The following is a 16674-nucleotide window of genomic DNA, read 5'->3' on the forward strand; positions in this document are numbered from 1 at the left end:
CTATAATGAGGGACAAGTCGCACTGAAAGCCGCAAACAACTTACACTACGAAGTCACGCTAGAAGTAGCACGACTTCATAGCCGCGATAGTGGAAACGGAGCATAAACACGCGTGCCTAAACAGCATATGATTCCATTTTTTTCATTGTTCATCTGTGCAGCATTTGTATAATAATAATTCTCATTTTGTATCCATTTTCCTCTATTTCCTTTGAGTGATGACTTCTCTGATTCTTATATTGCTGTTTTTTCATGTGCCTATTTTTGCATTAATATTTTTCATGGTCAGCAGCTATGTGCCTGTGTTGGTAGTGCTCACAGTTCACTCAGCTAGTAGATCTCTGTTTGTAGGGTTATTTAATCACTGCTGGCCTGACTTAAAAAGACCATTGCAGTCCCTTTTTATAAAAATGCCAGTGATGGTATCCTACTTCAATGAAGCCCTCCTATCAGCAGAGTGGCAGAAAGCTGCATCATGTTCAGTGGTTATGGTAGAATGCAGAAGACTTATCTGCCATTCACTGTCACACAATGCACTGCTTGGATTCAGGATAATAAAGCACTGGGCACACTGTGGCTTGCATTATGTACTGACCAAGAGTTGCTTCCCACAGGCAGAATTCCTCATGCTAATGAGCTAGGGAATACAGGCATGGCACACAGAGAGAGTCAGGCCCTGCTGATTAACACGTTCATCCTCTGGGGCTCCAAAGGATTGCTCTGGACTGTTGGATCCAGCAGTGCCAAGCACCCTTCACAGACGGCAAAGAGCGAAGCCGAGGAATCCAAGCTTGCTACTTCTCACTGATAAAGGCGAGGTCATTCTGCTTCTAGTGCGGCTTCATAATATAAACACTGTGTGTCTGTTTATCCTTTACAAATCTAAACCATCACTTGTTTAGGGTGCAGACAATGAAGTACATTCATCTTTTTGCTAAGTATACTAATCTCAGCCCTTAAGTGCCTTTTGTATAAATATAGCCTAATGTAGTCACTGTAGAAAACCTTTGCTGGGTATTCCATGTGGTATAACAGAGAGGAGAGAGGCGGCAGGTGATGTCTCACCAGAGATGAGAAAAAATAATAAAGTTTTTTTTTTTTAAGTTTTATATGTGAACATTACCTATTTTTTACTTACAGACTCTCCCAGAGTTCAGGGTTGTCACTTATCACATTGATTTTTACTTAACACTGACCCTAGACATGCTCTGTATTAACCTCTTCGCAAATATACTGTGGCACTTGTTAGGATGAATACACACTGCAGAGAGATGTAAAGCTTGGTAATATAATGCAGACTCCTTTCCAGTAGTTGTTGGGGATTACTTCAGTAAGTAAAGGATCTGCAGAACTTGAAACTTTGCAGGCATCTGCTGCGGTCTGCATCTTACTTTTTCTTTCTCTTTGTCCTCCCAGGTTTTCTTCCGAGCTGGCACCTTGACAAAGCTTGAGGAACAGAGGGATGAGCAAACTCGTAGAAACCTCATATTATTCCAGGCTGCATGCAGAGGTTACCTGGCACGACAGCAGATCAAAAAGAGAAAGGTACAGTGAGTGCATTGCATGAGCTGAATTTTCCAAATTCGAAGCTCCAGAGCGTTCCCAGTAACCTAAAATGGTAAACTGCTTGCCTTTTGTTAAAGATTAGAGCCTGATGTCAGATGAGGGGGTTTCCTTGCAAACGTCCGCATGTGCTGGGAGGGACAGACAGGTCTCTGTGTCAGACCTCTGTTGAGCTATTTTTCAGCAGAGTTTATCAAGCTATAGTTACACTGCTGGGATCGAGCACTGTGATACGGTAAGAGCTACCAACTGTCTCCTTATCCCTCATGTATAGATTGGGTTTCTCCAGCTGCTGTAAGACTTTTCAGTGGACTGTCTTAATTTTCAGCTGGCAGTACAGCATCTAAAATTTCTAATGTGTCCACTTGGCAATCTAAAGTAGTACAACTTCACTACATACACTTCAAACTTTACCTCTACTAGTTCTTCCTTATTCTGAAATGTATAACTGTTTCACTGTTTTTCTAGAGCTTAAGGCAAAACCGTAAACTTTAAAAAAAAAAAGTTATCTTATGTTAAAGAGGTGATAACATTTATAAAATTCTATAAATATGTGACCCTACTTCCATAAATAAAATTACATTTCCAAAATGTTATTCTGTGGCCTATTGCTTTCTGATAATCTGCCATTTTATTCTAAACATGATTTAAAATCCGAATCCACACTTTAAATAATCCATAAAGTGAAAAAGAATTAAAAAAACATTTGCTGTGTGCCCATTTTGTTGCATTTAGCTATCCGCTTTTATTTTATCTGTAAATACAACAGATTCCTTGTTTTGTGTATGAAGCCTAATACATGCCTTTTAAATTCCTCCCATTTACAGTGTTTTGTCAGGCTGCTGTGAGCTGCAGTCTGCACGATTCACATTTAAAGTCTAGGGATGGTTTAAGGTGAAACTGCATTAGGTATTTTATAATTGTACACATAGAGATTTTCCATGCATACTGACCACCCACTGCACAAATAAACTTTGAAAAAGTGGGTGAGGTCTAAAGAAAAATAATAAGGAATGTATACAAAAATGGGAAAAACATATATCCAATGTTCGTATTCCTGACTATATTATTTAGCACATATGTTAATGGAAGAAAATGTGATAAAGGTGAACAGTTGAAAGTACAGCAAGTCCCTTACATACGAACATTCAACTTACGAACATTTACAGGTGCGAACACGTGTTCGCATGTCCAATCCTGTAAAGCATGGTACACACACTCCAGCGGGCTGAATGAAAAAAACTGACAGACCACTGTAGCAACACAAGCAATGCTGGTGCAGTGATATCCCATGCTGTGCCTTGTGTTTTGACAGACCCCCCCCCCCCCCCCACCAGATCACACTGATTAGTGGTCACAGCCTTTTTCTGCAAGCACTGATCTTTGCTGGACTTACTAACAAGTTTAACTTATGTAGGGGACTTACTGTATTCAACGTAATGCAGAGGAGGTCCTCTGAACTCACTTCACAATTTCAGCATCTTTTAAAATATAACAAATCCTCAAAACCTGCTGAAAATTATGCATGCTTATCAATAATTCTTATTAAGCTTTCGTTACATAAACCAACTTTTGTGTTTCTGGCCCTTTAAATGCTTGATATGCTGTGTGTTAGTCACCCTTTTGGTTACCAGTGGTTCACTACTGGCCCTGTGACTAGTGTGTGAGCATTGTTTGGTATTTTCAAATGTTACTTCTGGATGTGCCATAAGGAATTGCCCCTCAACCCCAGAAATTCAGTGTCACCAGAGATGGGAAACCCTGCGATAGGCAGTATTCATGATGGTACTTCAGCATACACTTTAAAATGTTCAATTTCCTCCCTTTAACTTTGAAACGTTCTTTGGCATGCCAGGCATTTTCCCCTAGGGTTTGGTGAATACTCTCACCTGCCAACTGTGTTCTGCACATCTTTGCCAATAGAACATAAGTAAAAAATAAATAAAACACCGTCTGTGCTAATGGTTATCAGACATCAAGCAAGGAAACAATATAGGTAAATTCCTAACAGATCAGGGGCAAATGCAGCACCTACCAACAAAGTGAAATCACAGAATGACCGTGCCCAAAAAACATATATGATGAGAGGATTAAATAAACAAGCAATGTGTAACATTAAAAAAAGGTCATAAACAAAACCCATAGTAGGCTTCTTCTCCTACCCAGTATTAAAACCCATAGTCCATAACCAGTTCATAACATGAATCCATCCAGATGCAGCATAACTTCCACCAAAGAAAGTAAAACAAAAACAGTGTAATATCCAAATCTTGTGCTACGGAGCGGCATATTACCAGTGATACAAGGAGTCAACCAAGGGATGAAAGCTGTGTAGGCTTCAGCTGTGGTGTAACTGGAGCAGGGAGAGATCCATTCTGCCCATAGATAATTCATGTGCTGTTTACCTCTGCTTTTGAGGTTACATTTCTGGTAAGCTTAAACACTTAACTCTGGATATTGGGTTACACATTCTGCCACTTGCAAGATTGGGATATCACTGTGTCTTTGTTTTACTTTCTTTGGTGGAAGATATGCTCCATCTGGATGGATTCACTTTATGAACTGGTTATGGACTTATTACAATTATGACACTATATTGTTGTTTTTTTTTTTTTTTAGTTTGACATTGGTTACGCGTTGCTTGTTTTTTTTTTTGTTTTTTTTAAATCTTCTCATTATATATGTTTTTTTGTCCTTGTGATTCTGTGATTTCACTTTGTTGGTAGGCGTTGCATTTGCCCCAGAATAAAGCACCCGTGCAAACAAACTTTCTGGGAACCCTAGAAAACATACATTGATTTTAAGTATACCTATTATGAGAGCATTATGGGGGCTGCAATCACTAGCTTCCTTCTTGAAAATGCTAGACTCCTTCCTCTTATGCTGATTTACTACTGTAGCTCTAAAACCCAGATGAACCTTCTTGCATTAGACCTCATGTTCACTAAATCTTCTAAACTGAAGTTTAGGAGCAGTTGGGCGTTTTTTCAGCAACCCCTGAACTTTCCTCTGTTATCTTATGTGTACATGTACACTCAGTCTTTTATAGTAGTTTAGGGGCAGTTGAGGTTACAGGCATCTTTTTGAAGCAGATACTTGTAACTGCGCTTATGAGCGTTTGCACTTATAAGCGTTTTTAAAGGGGAAAACATTTTTGATCATTTTTTGAACATATAAAAATGTTGAAAAAAAACACAAATTTCACCACATGCTGTTGCTTGCATCAATGGATGAGTCCAGTAATGATGCAATTTTCTATGGCTTAAGAGCCTCTGCATCATGATGGGACCCATAGTGAAAACACAAAAAATAGGACCGCTATCTACAAGCACATTGCTCTCTCTGCTGCTGCTCTCTCTTCTCTCACAAAATGGCTGAAATGGTTAATAATGTACTTATTTTTCACTGTTTCCAGCTGTCAAGTTTCCAACGTTTAGAAAAGGTTTTCAACTGCCCTGTGTACATGAGCCCTTACTGTACTTCAGTCAGGCTGCATAAACAGTAATAAATATGGACTTCTTTTTTATGTTTTAATTGCTGCACTAAAAGTTAAAATACTGGCAGCACACTAGAGAGCCAAACCTCTGCCGAAAACCGAGCACAGCAGTCTGACTCTCCAGGAGATTGACACTCCTCCTGCCCATATCTCCATTGTACAGTGCTGCTTAGAGACTGTGAGCACTGGGCAGTGGGTGTGTTGGACAACTGGAGACCCCAACCAATGCACACTGTTAAGCAGAGGTCCCTGCTCTAACCCTTGCTGCTGTAAATAGTAGTTCTAAAAAATAAAAACCAAACCCAATATTTACTGTTTAGGCTCCATGTACACGGGACGTTGTAAATGGCCGTTTAGGAGCAGTTGGGCGTTTTTTTCAGAAGCCCCTGAACCCACCTAAATGTTATCTTATCTGTCCATGTACACAGGGTCGTTTACAGTCATTTGCAGGCAGTTGAGTTCAGGGACGTTTTTTGGAACGCAATTATTTGCGTTCGAACGTGTGTTTCCCGGCGTTTCAAACGCAAAATGATTTTTTTTTTTTCTTCCATTCAAAATCAATGGTTCCCTATGGGAGCCTATTGATTTGAATGGAAGTCGCACCGCAAGTCGGATCCTGATCCGACTTGCGGTACGACTTGCGCTGTGAGAATCTTGAGGGGGAACTCCATGCCAAAAATGGGAAAAAAAACTGCGTGGGGTACCCCCCCCCCGTTCCAAACCAGGCCCTTCGTTGATGAGGACAAGGGCACTGTACCCCTACCCATTCACCCCATAAAAGTCACAGATGACGTCATCTGTGCCATAAGGGGGAGGGGCCTTTCCGATGACATCACCTGGCGGTCACGCCCACAATGGCTATATAACAAGCTCCAGAGACCGGCATAATCACCGGAGACATTGTCTGAGGAGGACCGGAGGAAGAAGAAGAGCCGAGGGCAAAAGAGCAGCAGAGCGGACAGCAAAAGAGCAGAAGATTGAACAGCAGAAGAGCGGACAGCAAAAGAGCAGAAGACCAGGAGAGCGGAGAGAAGACCGGAGTGGAGAAGACCGGATGAAGATTTTTAATAAACTTTCCAAAACGTCTCCTGTCGTTATTTACATACACTGCCTTTTATGGGGTGAATGGGTAGGGGTACAGTGTACCCCATACCCATTCACATAGGGAGGGGGTCCGGGATCTGGGGGGCCCCCTTGTTAAACGGGGCTTCCAGATTCCAATGAGCCCCCTGCCCGCAGACCCCCACAACCACCAGCCAGGGTTGTGGGGATGAGGCCCTTGTCCTCATCAACATGGGGGCAAGGTGCTTTGGGGTGGGGGGTGCAGAGCTCCCCCTCCCCTAAAGCACCAACACCCCCCCATGTTGAGGGCATGTGGCCTGGTATGGTCCAGGGGGGGTGGGGCCGCTCGCTCGTCCACTCCCCCTTCCTGCCCTACCGGGCTGCATGCTCGGATAAAGGTCTGGTATGGATTTTGGGGGGACCCCACGCCATTTTTTCGGCATGGGGCTACCCTCAAATTCCATACCAGACCCGAAGGGCCTGGTTTGGAACCTGGGGGGGACCCCCACGCAGTTTTTTTCCCATTTTGGGTGTGGAGTTCCCCCTCAAGATTCTCACAGCGCAAGTCAAACCGCAAGTCGGATCAGGATCCGACTTGTGGTGCGACTTCCATTTAAATCAATAGGCTCCCATAGGGAACCATTGATTTTGAATGGAGGCAGAAAAAACGCTGCTAAAAGCAACGTGGCCAAATGTGCAATAACGCCAATGGAAAAAGCTACTGAGAGCACGTTTTTATAGCTGCTTTTTCCTGGCGTCAGAACTAGCTTTGCAGCACGTTTTTTCTAACGTCCCGTGTACATGGAGCCTTATACTGCATCATGGAGACAATAAAGAAAGGTTCAATTGGGCTTGAAGAGCTTTACCTTCCCAGAAGAACAGAAATAAAAAATGTGAGACCTTCTTACTTGCTTGCTTGTTGCTGGTCAGCAACACAAAATAATTGAATCAAAAAGGCCAGTATGATAACCAGGCAACTGGTATATTTGGAAGGAGAAGAAAGCTCTAACATCCAACCTGAAGACCTGTAGACAGCAACATCAGACACTTACTTGCATAGATAGTCAGTTAAGAATCATTCTGGCTCGACCTAAAATTCAAGCAGTGCCAAAAGAAATCTATATGCATGTGCCCAGATTAGGTCAGTTCCAAAGAAATATAATAGTGATTACATTTCCGTTACCCACAGCAGCCAAAGATAATCTTCCAACGATCTGACTGCTAGCTGAACTGCTTGTTGCAGGTTACAGCATCTGGCATATTATCATTGTTGAATGCACCTTCCTTGCCTCAGCTATAGGTCTTAAAGGTTAGCTAAAAAAACCTCAAAGTTCTGGTTTATATCACCAAGTTCCAAGAATGTTTTTTTTTTTTTTTTATCAATTGAACGCTAAATAGTTTTTATCTTTATGGCTCAGTACAGGACACAACAATCCATAGACCTTGGGTTATATACCAGTACCTTCAGGTAATTGGACATTGGCAAAAGCTTTGCACAGTCCGCCCCTTGTGTTCCTATATAACCTTGTTCACTCTTAGGCGCCAGTTTTTTGTTAACCACTTTACCACCGGAGGATTTTGCTGTCTTCCGTCCAGGCCACTTTTTGCGATTCGGCGCTGTGCGACTTCAACTGACAATTGCGCGGTCGTGCAACGCCGTACCCAAACGAAATTTGGGGAAACAAAGGGAAAGATTTCTGTCATTTTTGGTGTTTTTTTTTAACGCGTAATGGCGGCGATCTGCGATTTTTTTTTTTGCGGACTGCGACATTGCGGCGGACAGATCGGACCCTTGACTGACATTTTTGACACTTTTGGGGGTACCAGTGACATTACTGCAGTAATCAGTGCTATATATATGCACTGTTACTGTAAAAATGACACTGGCAGGGAAGGGGTTAATTTTATTGGAGAGGGAGGGGTTAATGTATGCCTGGTGCTTACTGACGTGTAGGGGGGGAGGTGACTGTGTGAGTCATGGACAGATCGGATGTCCAGCTATGCTGAACAGTCCGATCTGTCACTCCCTGTCACTATGGAGATCCGCCCGCTGTGTTTACACACAGCGGGCGGATCTCCAGACTCGATCCCCGATGATCGGGTAAGAGCAGCGGCGATCGCCGCTGCTCCTCCCCTGGCCCGACTCCCGCTGTGAATGAAAACAGCGGGAGCGAGCCTCCGGCGGCGCGCAAGCGCCGCCCAGAAGGGGGAGTGTCTGACGACGTTAATACTACGTCGTCAGACGATAACGAGCCACTCTGCCGCAGTAGTATTACTGTGAGCGGTTCTAAAGTGCTAATGGACGTAGGTAATGGACGCCTTCTCCTCTTCTATAAGAATTCCTTGCTATCCTTTTTCTAGATTTATTCTTCTCCTTTAAATGACTTATATCAGGATCTTACTGCCCTTATGGCTAACTATCCGTTTCTGCATTGTTGACCCTTAAGGACCATACCTGGACCTCGGAGCAAAAGCCGGCTGGCCTGTCATAGCTGCTCCGGGCACCGCATCCTGTTAGTTTTTTTTTTTCTTTTCTTGACTTATTCTGTGTTGGAGTCCTCAGTTTGGTGCTTATCATACACATAAACTGAGAAATAAAAAACAGTATGTGTTTCACTTCTACAACATTATCAAACATTTGATTCACATATCCTATATATTCTTCATTGCAAGATACTGCTTTTAAAAATGACAATGGTAGAGATCTTAGTGGAGTTTTTATACTTGCACAAGATGCCATCTTATGCAAGAGGATCCCCTCTGTGCATGAAGCACAACTACAGATGGCAGCTCTGCACTTATAAAACAGTTTTCTGTTTCATTGTTTAGCATGCAATATGTTTCTCCATCTCATTAGATAGGAAGACTAGCAGCAATATATTATTGCTAGAGGAAATTGGCAAACACCTTGACTGTATCTTTACAGAGAGGCACATGTAGAATACTGCCTGGGATCATTTTGGGATGCTCGGTTTTTGTTTGCGTATAGTACAGTATATGGAACTCTTTTTTAAATTAGTCAGTTCAGCAACAGGTGGCAGTCCGACGTGCCGACACAATTTCACCACCGAAAGATCTTTTGTGTGTTCGTCCAAATGTGCATTTTTTTGCCTGCCGGGAGGGAGGGGGAGCAGTCAGTAGGGAGGCAGAGAATACAGTACAATCTACACAGTTGGCAACCTGTAAATTACAGCTTGCTGGTAGGTCATCCTGGTAGATGGATAAGGTAGATGGATAGATGGGGAACTTCTGTAAATGATCACACAGCTATTCATTGGATCACAGTAATTTAGAGCTGCACATTGTGATATGTCTGCGGTTTTCAAATAGGGAAACCTATTAAATGGTAAGATAAATTGGAGAACATAGAAAAATGTGTCTGCATTTAAGACGTTCTCATTTCTACAGCGGTATTTTATTTTTGTAAAGTGAGTCATACTCAAGACACACCTTATTTATTAATATTGTGTAAAGTGCCTACCTGCACTGTGACCAGCTAAGTATAGAACTAAACCCAATAACATTTTTATTTTATTTTTAACCACTTAAGCCCTGGAAGATTTTACCCCCTTCCTGACCAGGGCCTATTTTGCGATTCGACTTTAACGGACAATTGCGCGGTCGTGCGACGCCGTACCTAAACGAATTTGACGTCTTTTTTTTTACCACAAACAGAGCTTTCTTTTGGTGGTATTTGATCACCTGTGCGATTTTTTTGATCATGTGCTATAAACAAAAAAAGAGCGTCAATTGTGCAAAAATAATATTTTTCACATTTTTTTATATGAAATTCCCCCAAAAAAATGTAAAAATCAAAATTTTTTTAACATTTTCGGCCAATTTGTTTTATGCTACATATGTTTGGTAAAAAAAATCGCAAAAAGCGTATTTTGATTGGTTTGTGCAAAAGTTATCGCGTTTACTAACAAAGGGAAAGATTTTTGTCATTTTTGTTGTTTTTTTTTTTTAACGCGTAATGGCGGCGATCTGCGATTTTTTTTTTTTTTTTTTTTTTGTGGTACTGCGACATTGCGGCGGACGGATCAGACCCTTGACTGACATTTTTGACACTTTTGGGGTTACCAGTGACATTACTACAGTAATCAGTGCTATAAATATGCACTGTTACTGTAAAATTACACTGGCAGTGAAGGGGTTAACTTTTTTTTGAGAGGGAGGGGTTATGTGTGTCCCTAGGGGCGTGATTCTAACTGTGATTGGCTGTGGCTTGAGGTGTAGGAACAATGATCAACGGTCCTACATAGTAGAACCCTATGATCACTATTCCTACACAGGGGAGAATGACAGGCGGCTTGTTTACATCAGCCGCCTGCCTTTCTCCCTCTCCCCCGGCGATCGCGAGTGACCGGCAGACGATCGGGTCCGCCAGGTCACACGCACGGGGGGGGTCCGTGACCGCGCGGGAGCGCGCCTCCGGCGGCGCGCGCTCGCTCCCGGGACCCTCACAGGCTAGCGACGTAGTACTACGTCGCTTTGCCTGTGAGGGGCTGACCACCGCAGTAAATAGTCGTGCGGCGGTCGGCAAGTGGTTAATAGAGCAAAGGAGACTTAAAACGCCCGTCCTTTTATTGCCATCTGTGTCCTAATGCACAGATTTCCCTTCACTTCCTGTACCATAGTCACAACAGAAAGTTGTCTCCAAATTGAGGGAAATCACCTCTTGGAAACTTTTCATAAGAACTAGTTCCCCCCCATTGGAGGATGGGGGATATGTAGCTTCTATTCCTGTTCTGGTGACAATTAAAAATGTAGGACTTTTCACTTTCACACTGGGGGGTATTGGCCATCTGGACAAATAGACAGTGAAACTCTCTGTAAGGCTCCTTTCACACTTGTATGACCTGAAAGTCGTGCGACTTTAAAGCGACTTTGCAGCGCAACTTTGACAGAACTTGAAGCAATGCCTGTGTAATCTTGAGGTCTGTGGACCTCAAGTCGCATCAAAGTTGGACCAAGGTAGGGCAGGGACTACTTTGAAGTCGCACAGATAATTGGAAACCATAGTGGAACAACTTGTCATGCGACTTTGCAGTCCTAAGTCACAGGACAAGTTGCATACCTGTGAAAGGGGCCCTAATGGGGACAATGACAGTAGTAAAAACCTGATAAGTGTTCTAATCCCTCTCCAAAACAAACAAAAAAGTGTTGTTGCTCTTTAATTAGAACAAGTGCTAAAATATTTTGCTATGAGTTACTGCACTGTGGACGTTTTCCCTGTCTTTTGTTTCCCTGTAGTCTAAATAGTCTTTTGGGGATTATTGGTCTACAATAACAATATGATATGTAGTCTCCTACAGTGAGCAGCAAATGGAAGTCAGAAAAACCCCAGAAATCCTTATTTCTATACTTGTTCCAGATTAGGGATTCAAAGTGGTTGTAAACCCTCACGTATACCCAGTGAAGTGAATAGCCTCAGGTGATACACAGAGATGAAACACATCCTCCTACATAAGTTGTACCTGTTTGTCTACAGCTGTCTTTCCCTTACATCCATTCAAAGTGCAGAATTTACACAGGATCTCGCAGCTCTAAAAAGCAGGGAGCAAGGAAGCTTACGTTACATCACTGAGGAGAGCTGATTGGAGGGAATTGATACACCACACAGGAACAAAGCTGAGGCTGTCCATCACAGACTGTGCCCTCCCCGTCACCTTTTTTTTTCTCTAGGTGTCAGGAAAACTCATTAGAAGAGACTCATGATGATAGCAGAGGATTTAGGCAGCAGACACAAATGACACACTATAGAGAGATGCTTTGTTCACATTTCATGTCTGAGGTTTGCATCTACTTTAACCACTTGCTGACCGCTCACAGTACTACTACTGCAGCACAGTGGCTCCCCTGGGTCCAGCAACGTAGACCTACATCGCTGGACTCCTAGTGATCTCGGCGCCGCCGGAGGCTCGCTCCCGCTGTGTGTAAACACAGCGGGAGTCAGGCTGGAGGAAGAGAGGTGGCGATCGCCACCTCTCTTCCCCGATCGTCGGGGAAAGTGTGAGAAGATCCGCCTGCTTGTTTAAGCAAAGCAGGCGGATCTTCTCTGTGACAGACAGGAGGAGATCACAGGATACAGCATAGCTGAACCTGTGATCTCTGTGTGTGTCACAGAACCCCCCCCCACACACACACACACACGTCAGTAAGCATGAGGCATACATTTAACCCCTTGTTAACCCCTTCCCTGCCAGTGTCATTATTACAGTAACAGTACAAATTTTTAGCACTGATTACTGTAGTAATGTCACTGGTCCCCCCAAAAGTGTCAAAAATGTCAGTTAGGGGTCCGATCTGTCCGCTACAAAAAATAACAGTCACAATCCTGCAAAAAATCGCAGATCGCCGCCATTACTAGTAAAGAAAAAAAGAAAAACAATAAAAATTACATAAATCTTTCCCGTAGTTAGTAAACGTGATCATTTTTGCGCAAGCCAATCAAAATACGCTTATTGCAATTTTCTTTTTTTTTTTTTTTACCAAAAATATGTAGCTGAAAACAAATTGGCCTAAAATGTTAAAAAAAAATGATTTTTTAATTTGTTTTTTTGGGAATTGTTTTGGGTTTTGTGGGTTTTGTTTTGGGAATATCAGAATGTGATAAATATTTATTTTTTTTGTTTTCAAAATTGTCGCTCTTTTTTTTGTTTATAGCGCAAAAATTAAAAATCGCACAGGTGATCAAATACCACCAAAAGAAAGCTCTATTTGTCGCAAAATGTGGCCTGGTCAGGAAGGGGGTAAAATCTTCCTGTCTTAAAGTGGATAAAAATACGCTCATTGAGAATTTTTTTGTCAAAGACATATAGCTAAATAGGCTGGCTGGCTTGCTTAAAATACTAGTTGGCCTGACTGTCCCTCTACTTTTTAAGACACTAACCTGGAACACGCTTGACAAACACAAAGTCAATGTGCCATCAGAGCTCCTAATCTATTAACCTAAACCCACTAGAAAAGCCTGACAGCCATGAAACTAGTATTTTCAAAAGTAAAGGGCAGCATTGACAGCCCAGTACTATCTCAATTCAAGCCTAAGTATCACACAGGGGAAATTCCCGCAAAGGCTAAGTACATTTAGCAATGTACTTAGCAAGGGAAGTTATGCTTTAATGAGTGTAATATAAAAAAATGAATAAACACAAGATAAAAACCAAATGACCACAGAGCACCATTTATGGAAATTATGAAGGAAAGTTTTAGGAGATTATCAGAACTGAAGATCTCTTAAAAATTGCTGCTCACATTATATTTCCTGCTGACTAATCTCATTGATTTCTGCTGTTTTTCTCCTCCCAGCCTAATCTGGCTGATAATACAAAATCTGTTGTCCTTGGCTGCGATGATGTTGCAGTGTAATTAAAAAAAAGATCATATGTAGCTGTGATTGTTGTCTTGTTGTAAAAGGCAACTTATGTTTCAACATTATTGTACTTTTAACATTAAAGTCTATCCCTAAATGTAATATATTACAGTTTATCAGTGCCGGTTCACACTTATGCGCTTGTACTGCGAATGCGATGCGTTCTAAATAGTCTCCAATCGCATGCATTTGCAAAATACATTGAATTCATGACGGTCGTTCACATCTATGCGTTGCGATCCAGATGCGAATGTGATGCGATGATAAAAAGGGTCTTGTGCGAGTTTACAGCCTTGCGTTGCGAATTTAGTCTCCATAGACATCAATGTAAATCGGTCTGGACTTGCATTATCAGTTCAGATATGTGCGAATTCTTATGTGCGAATTCTTATTTTTTGTTTGATTTTCCCCTCAGCTCCACCCCTCCTGAGCTTAATTATCATAATCAACGCAGTCAAATTTTCATTACAATCGCGCTGGTACTATTGAAAAACACAAGGTAAACTCACACTGCAAATTCGCATTGCAAGCGCATAAGTGTGAACCGGCATTTAGTCCTTAGATGTGGTGGCTGCATTCCATTTTTTCCCTTTATTTTCACCTGGTGATCCTGAAAGTAACACAGTTCTTGTCCTAGGGTGACAAAACTCACTCACCCTATCATATCTGTGGAGGGTACAGCCTTGTCACTGATGTAAAGGATTACAGAACACTCCTTTTTTCTCAATAACCTAGGTGGAGGTATTTTGTAGTTCACAGAGATAGCTGGGAGAAATGTAATTGATAAGAAGGCAGCTCAGGAGGTTATCTGCTCACAAGATTTTTGTCAGGATCAACAGGTATTTGTGCACTTCTCACAGATGTAAAAATACCTATAATTTAAAAGATTGAAAAGTAGCAAATAAAAGGAATTCATGGTTGGGTTTTAGATACTGTCATAAGAGAATAATGGAGCCTGGCCCTCTGATAATGCTTGTTGCCTGGCTGTGTTTGGTTCCCATTGTTGCAAATCACATGCACAGAAGAAGCATAAAGCAAATGAAAGTCAGTATTCCTTCTATACCAGACCAATGACGGTCAGGCGACTAACATTTGTAGAAGGAAAGGACTGCAATGGGTATGCATTTTTCTGATGGTAGGTTCCCTTTAAGCAATTCTTGCTCTTATATTTTTCTGTTAAACTAAACATTCCAGTGCATTTTTCAATAATTTGATCTGGTAGTATTGTTTTTCCAATCTAGTATAAAGATTTCATAGTTAATCTTCATGTTTACAGTGTGCTTTTTGCCACAGATCATATGCCTGCCTCCCTATGACTCCTCGTTTCATCTTTTCTGCCATTGTTCATTAGTTTAATTCCTCTTGACTTCTAGCACTTGCCATAATGCCTGGATCCTTGCTAGTTGTTATGGTGTATAACAATCTCTTTGCTGCTGTTCTACATTTTCAGTGTACTTCCATCTTTCTTTTCTCTTTCTCCCATACAAGGCATGCTGGCTACACTTTATCTGAGTGATGTCCTTGGCATTAATCCTGCCTGCTGAAAGTAGCTTGTTTTCTTTTATTCCCAAGCTACATCGCCTACACATTACCTCTTTTGTAATTGATTTATTATGACGTCTCTACTTGGTGTGCTAGGATTCAGTTCTATCTTAGCACTGATCCTTATTTTTTTTTTTTTTTTCCCTGTAGATTCAACAGCTTGCAATCCGCTGCATCCAGAAGAACATCCAAAAGAACAAGGGGGTAAAGAATTGGCCCTGGTGGAAGCTTTTCACCACTGTCCGACCTCTTATACAGGTGCAGCTGACAGAGGACCAAATCCGAGGCAAAGACGTAAGTACAATGGTTGTCACACCCAGCTTTGCCTGTATATTCAGTGTTCATTTGTAAAGAAAATGTGTTTGTTGATACTATGCATGGGCTAACTATTAATCCATAGGGGGCTTCTGTTCGTTCTGCCAGCAGGCTGTCTGTGCATCATGCTGCTGGTAGATAAAATTTCTTTACATAGCTTGCAGAACATAAAGATTAAAAAATGAATTCTCTAGAGTAAGTTTCCCAGGAGACAGTGATGCAACTGTTTTCTATTTTTCTATATTTTCATACTGTCAGTGTTGTTCAGTAAGATGATGTAGTGAGTAATGATGATGTGAAAAGATCAAAAAACCAATGCTAACATTCATATTATAGTTTAAAGGAGAAGTTTAGGGTACATAGAAAAGCAACCCTTCATAATTGCCTCTTTGCTGCAGCATTGGTCTGATGTGGCAGGTGTCCCACGTTGGTTCGAAGACCAAGAACTGAGTGATCAAATGACGATGAGATGATTGCTCAGTTCTCGGTCTGCATGGAGCAGAGAATTGTGACTCACTGCTGTCCACTCTGACCCAACCCCCCCCCCCCCCCCCTCCAGCAATCACTGGAGTGACAGGCAAAAGAGAGGACGGGTGCAGCTGGAGCATTTAATGCTAGATCCAGCTGTCGGGCAGCTGAGTGAATCTCTTTCCAGAACCCAGAGTGGCTGCACTAGCCCACTATAAGCTGACTCTGGGTCACAGGGGAGCAAAAGTAAGTGCGCTCCTGTTAACCACAAGAAAGGTATGGCTAAAAAAAGCTTTGGCCATACTTCTCTTTTAACATCAGTCAGTTAAAGTGTATCTAAACTCAAAAAAACTAAAATGTAATATATTGCAGCTTATCAGTCCTTGGGTGTGATGGCTGCATTATTTTCTTTCTCCTTATCTTCATTAGGTAGGGTTATTTATCCTCTAGTTCTTTGAAATCTCAGCCTTCCCAGCTATCTTCTGTTTGGTGCACAGGAGATTGTAAGGACACAAGTATTCTGTCAGGATCAACAGGCAATTTATTGTACTTGGCTTAAAAAAAAAAACATACAAAAAACACTGCTTTTGTCTATTTGCATTTACCCTTAAGGATGATAGCCTGCAAAGCTATCTGATATAAAGGTAACTTTAATAATTAGTCCTCAAAACAGAGATTTTTATATTCTATGGGGATTTAAATGACAATGTATGGCAATTGTAATATGTATCTGTGACTGAATTATATAAACTCTATAGGTCAGTTGATTTGGCTGGAAATTTATAGCGCATTACTCTTTGTCGTCCATTATGATATAATCCATGACTTTTCACAATTCCAAAATTATAGGATG

The 16674-nt window shown here is 41.7% G+C and overlaps 1 protein-coding gene across 7 annotated transcripts in view; it reads left to right on the forward strand.

Annotated features, from left to right (window-relative positions):
- Window positions 1-16674, forward strand: part of MYO18A (myosin XVIIIA) — a 572782-nt gene that overhangs the window by 397957 nt on the left and 158151 nt on the right. For all 7 annotated transcript variants that reach the window (XM_082245147.1, XM_082245143.1, XM_082245145.1 and 4 more), the window contains 2 exons: window positions 1417-1545; window positions 15189-15332. In XM_082245147.1, coding sequence (XP_082101273.1) covers window positions 1417-1545; window positions 15189-15332 — 273 coding nt within the window. The remainder of the gene's footprint in view (window positions 1-1416; window positions 1546-15188; window positions 15333-16674) is intronic.

This window comes from Pelophylax lessonae, assembly GCF_965119305.1.
Source record: "Pelophylax lessonae genome assembly, chromosome: 2".
Lineage (NCBI taxonomy): Eukaryota > Metazoa > Chordata > Amphibia > Anura > Ranidae > Pelophylax > Pelophylax lessonae.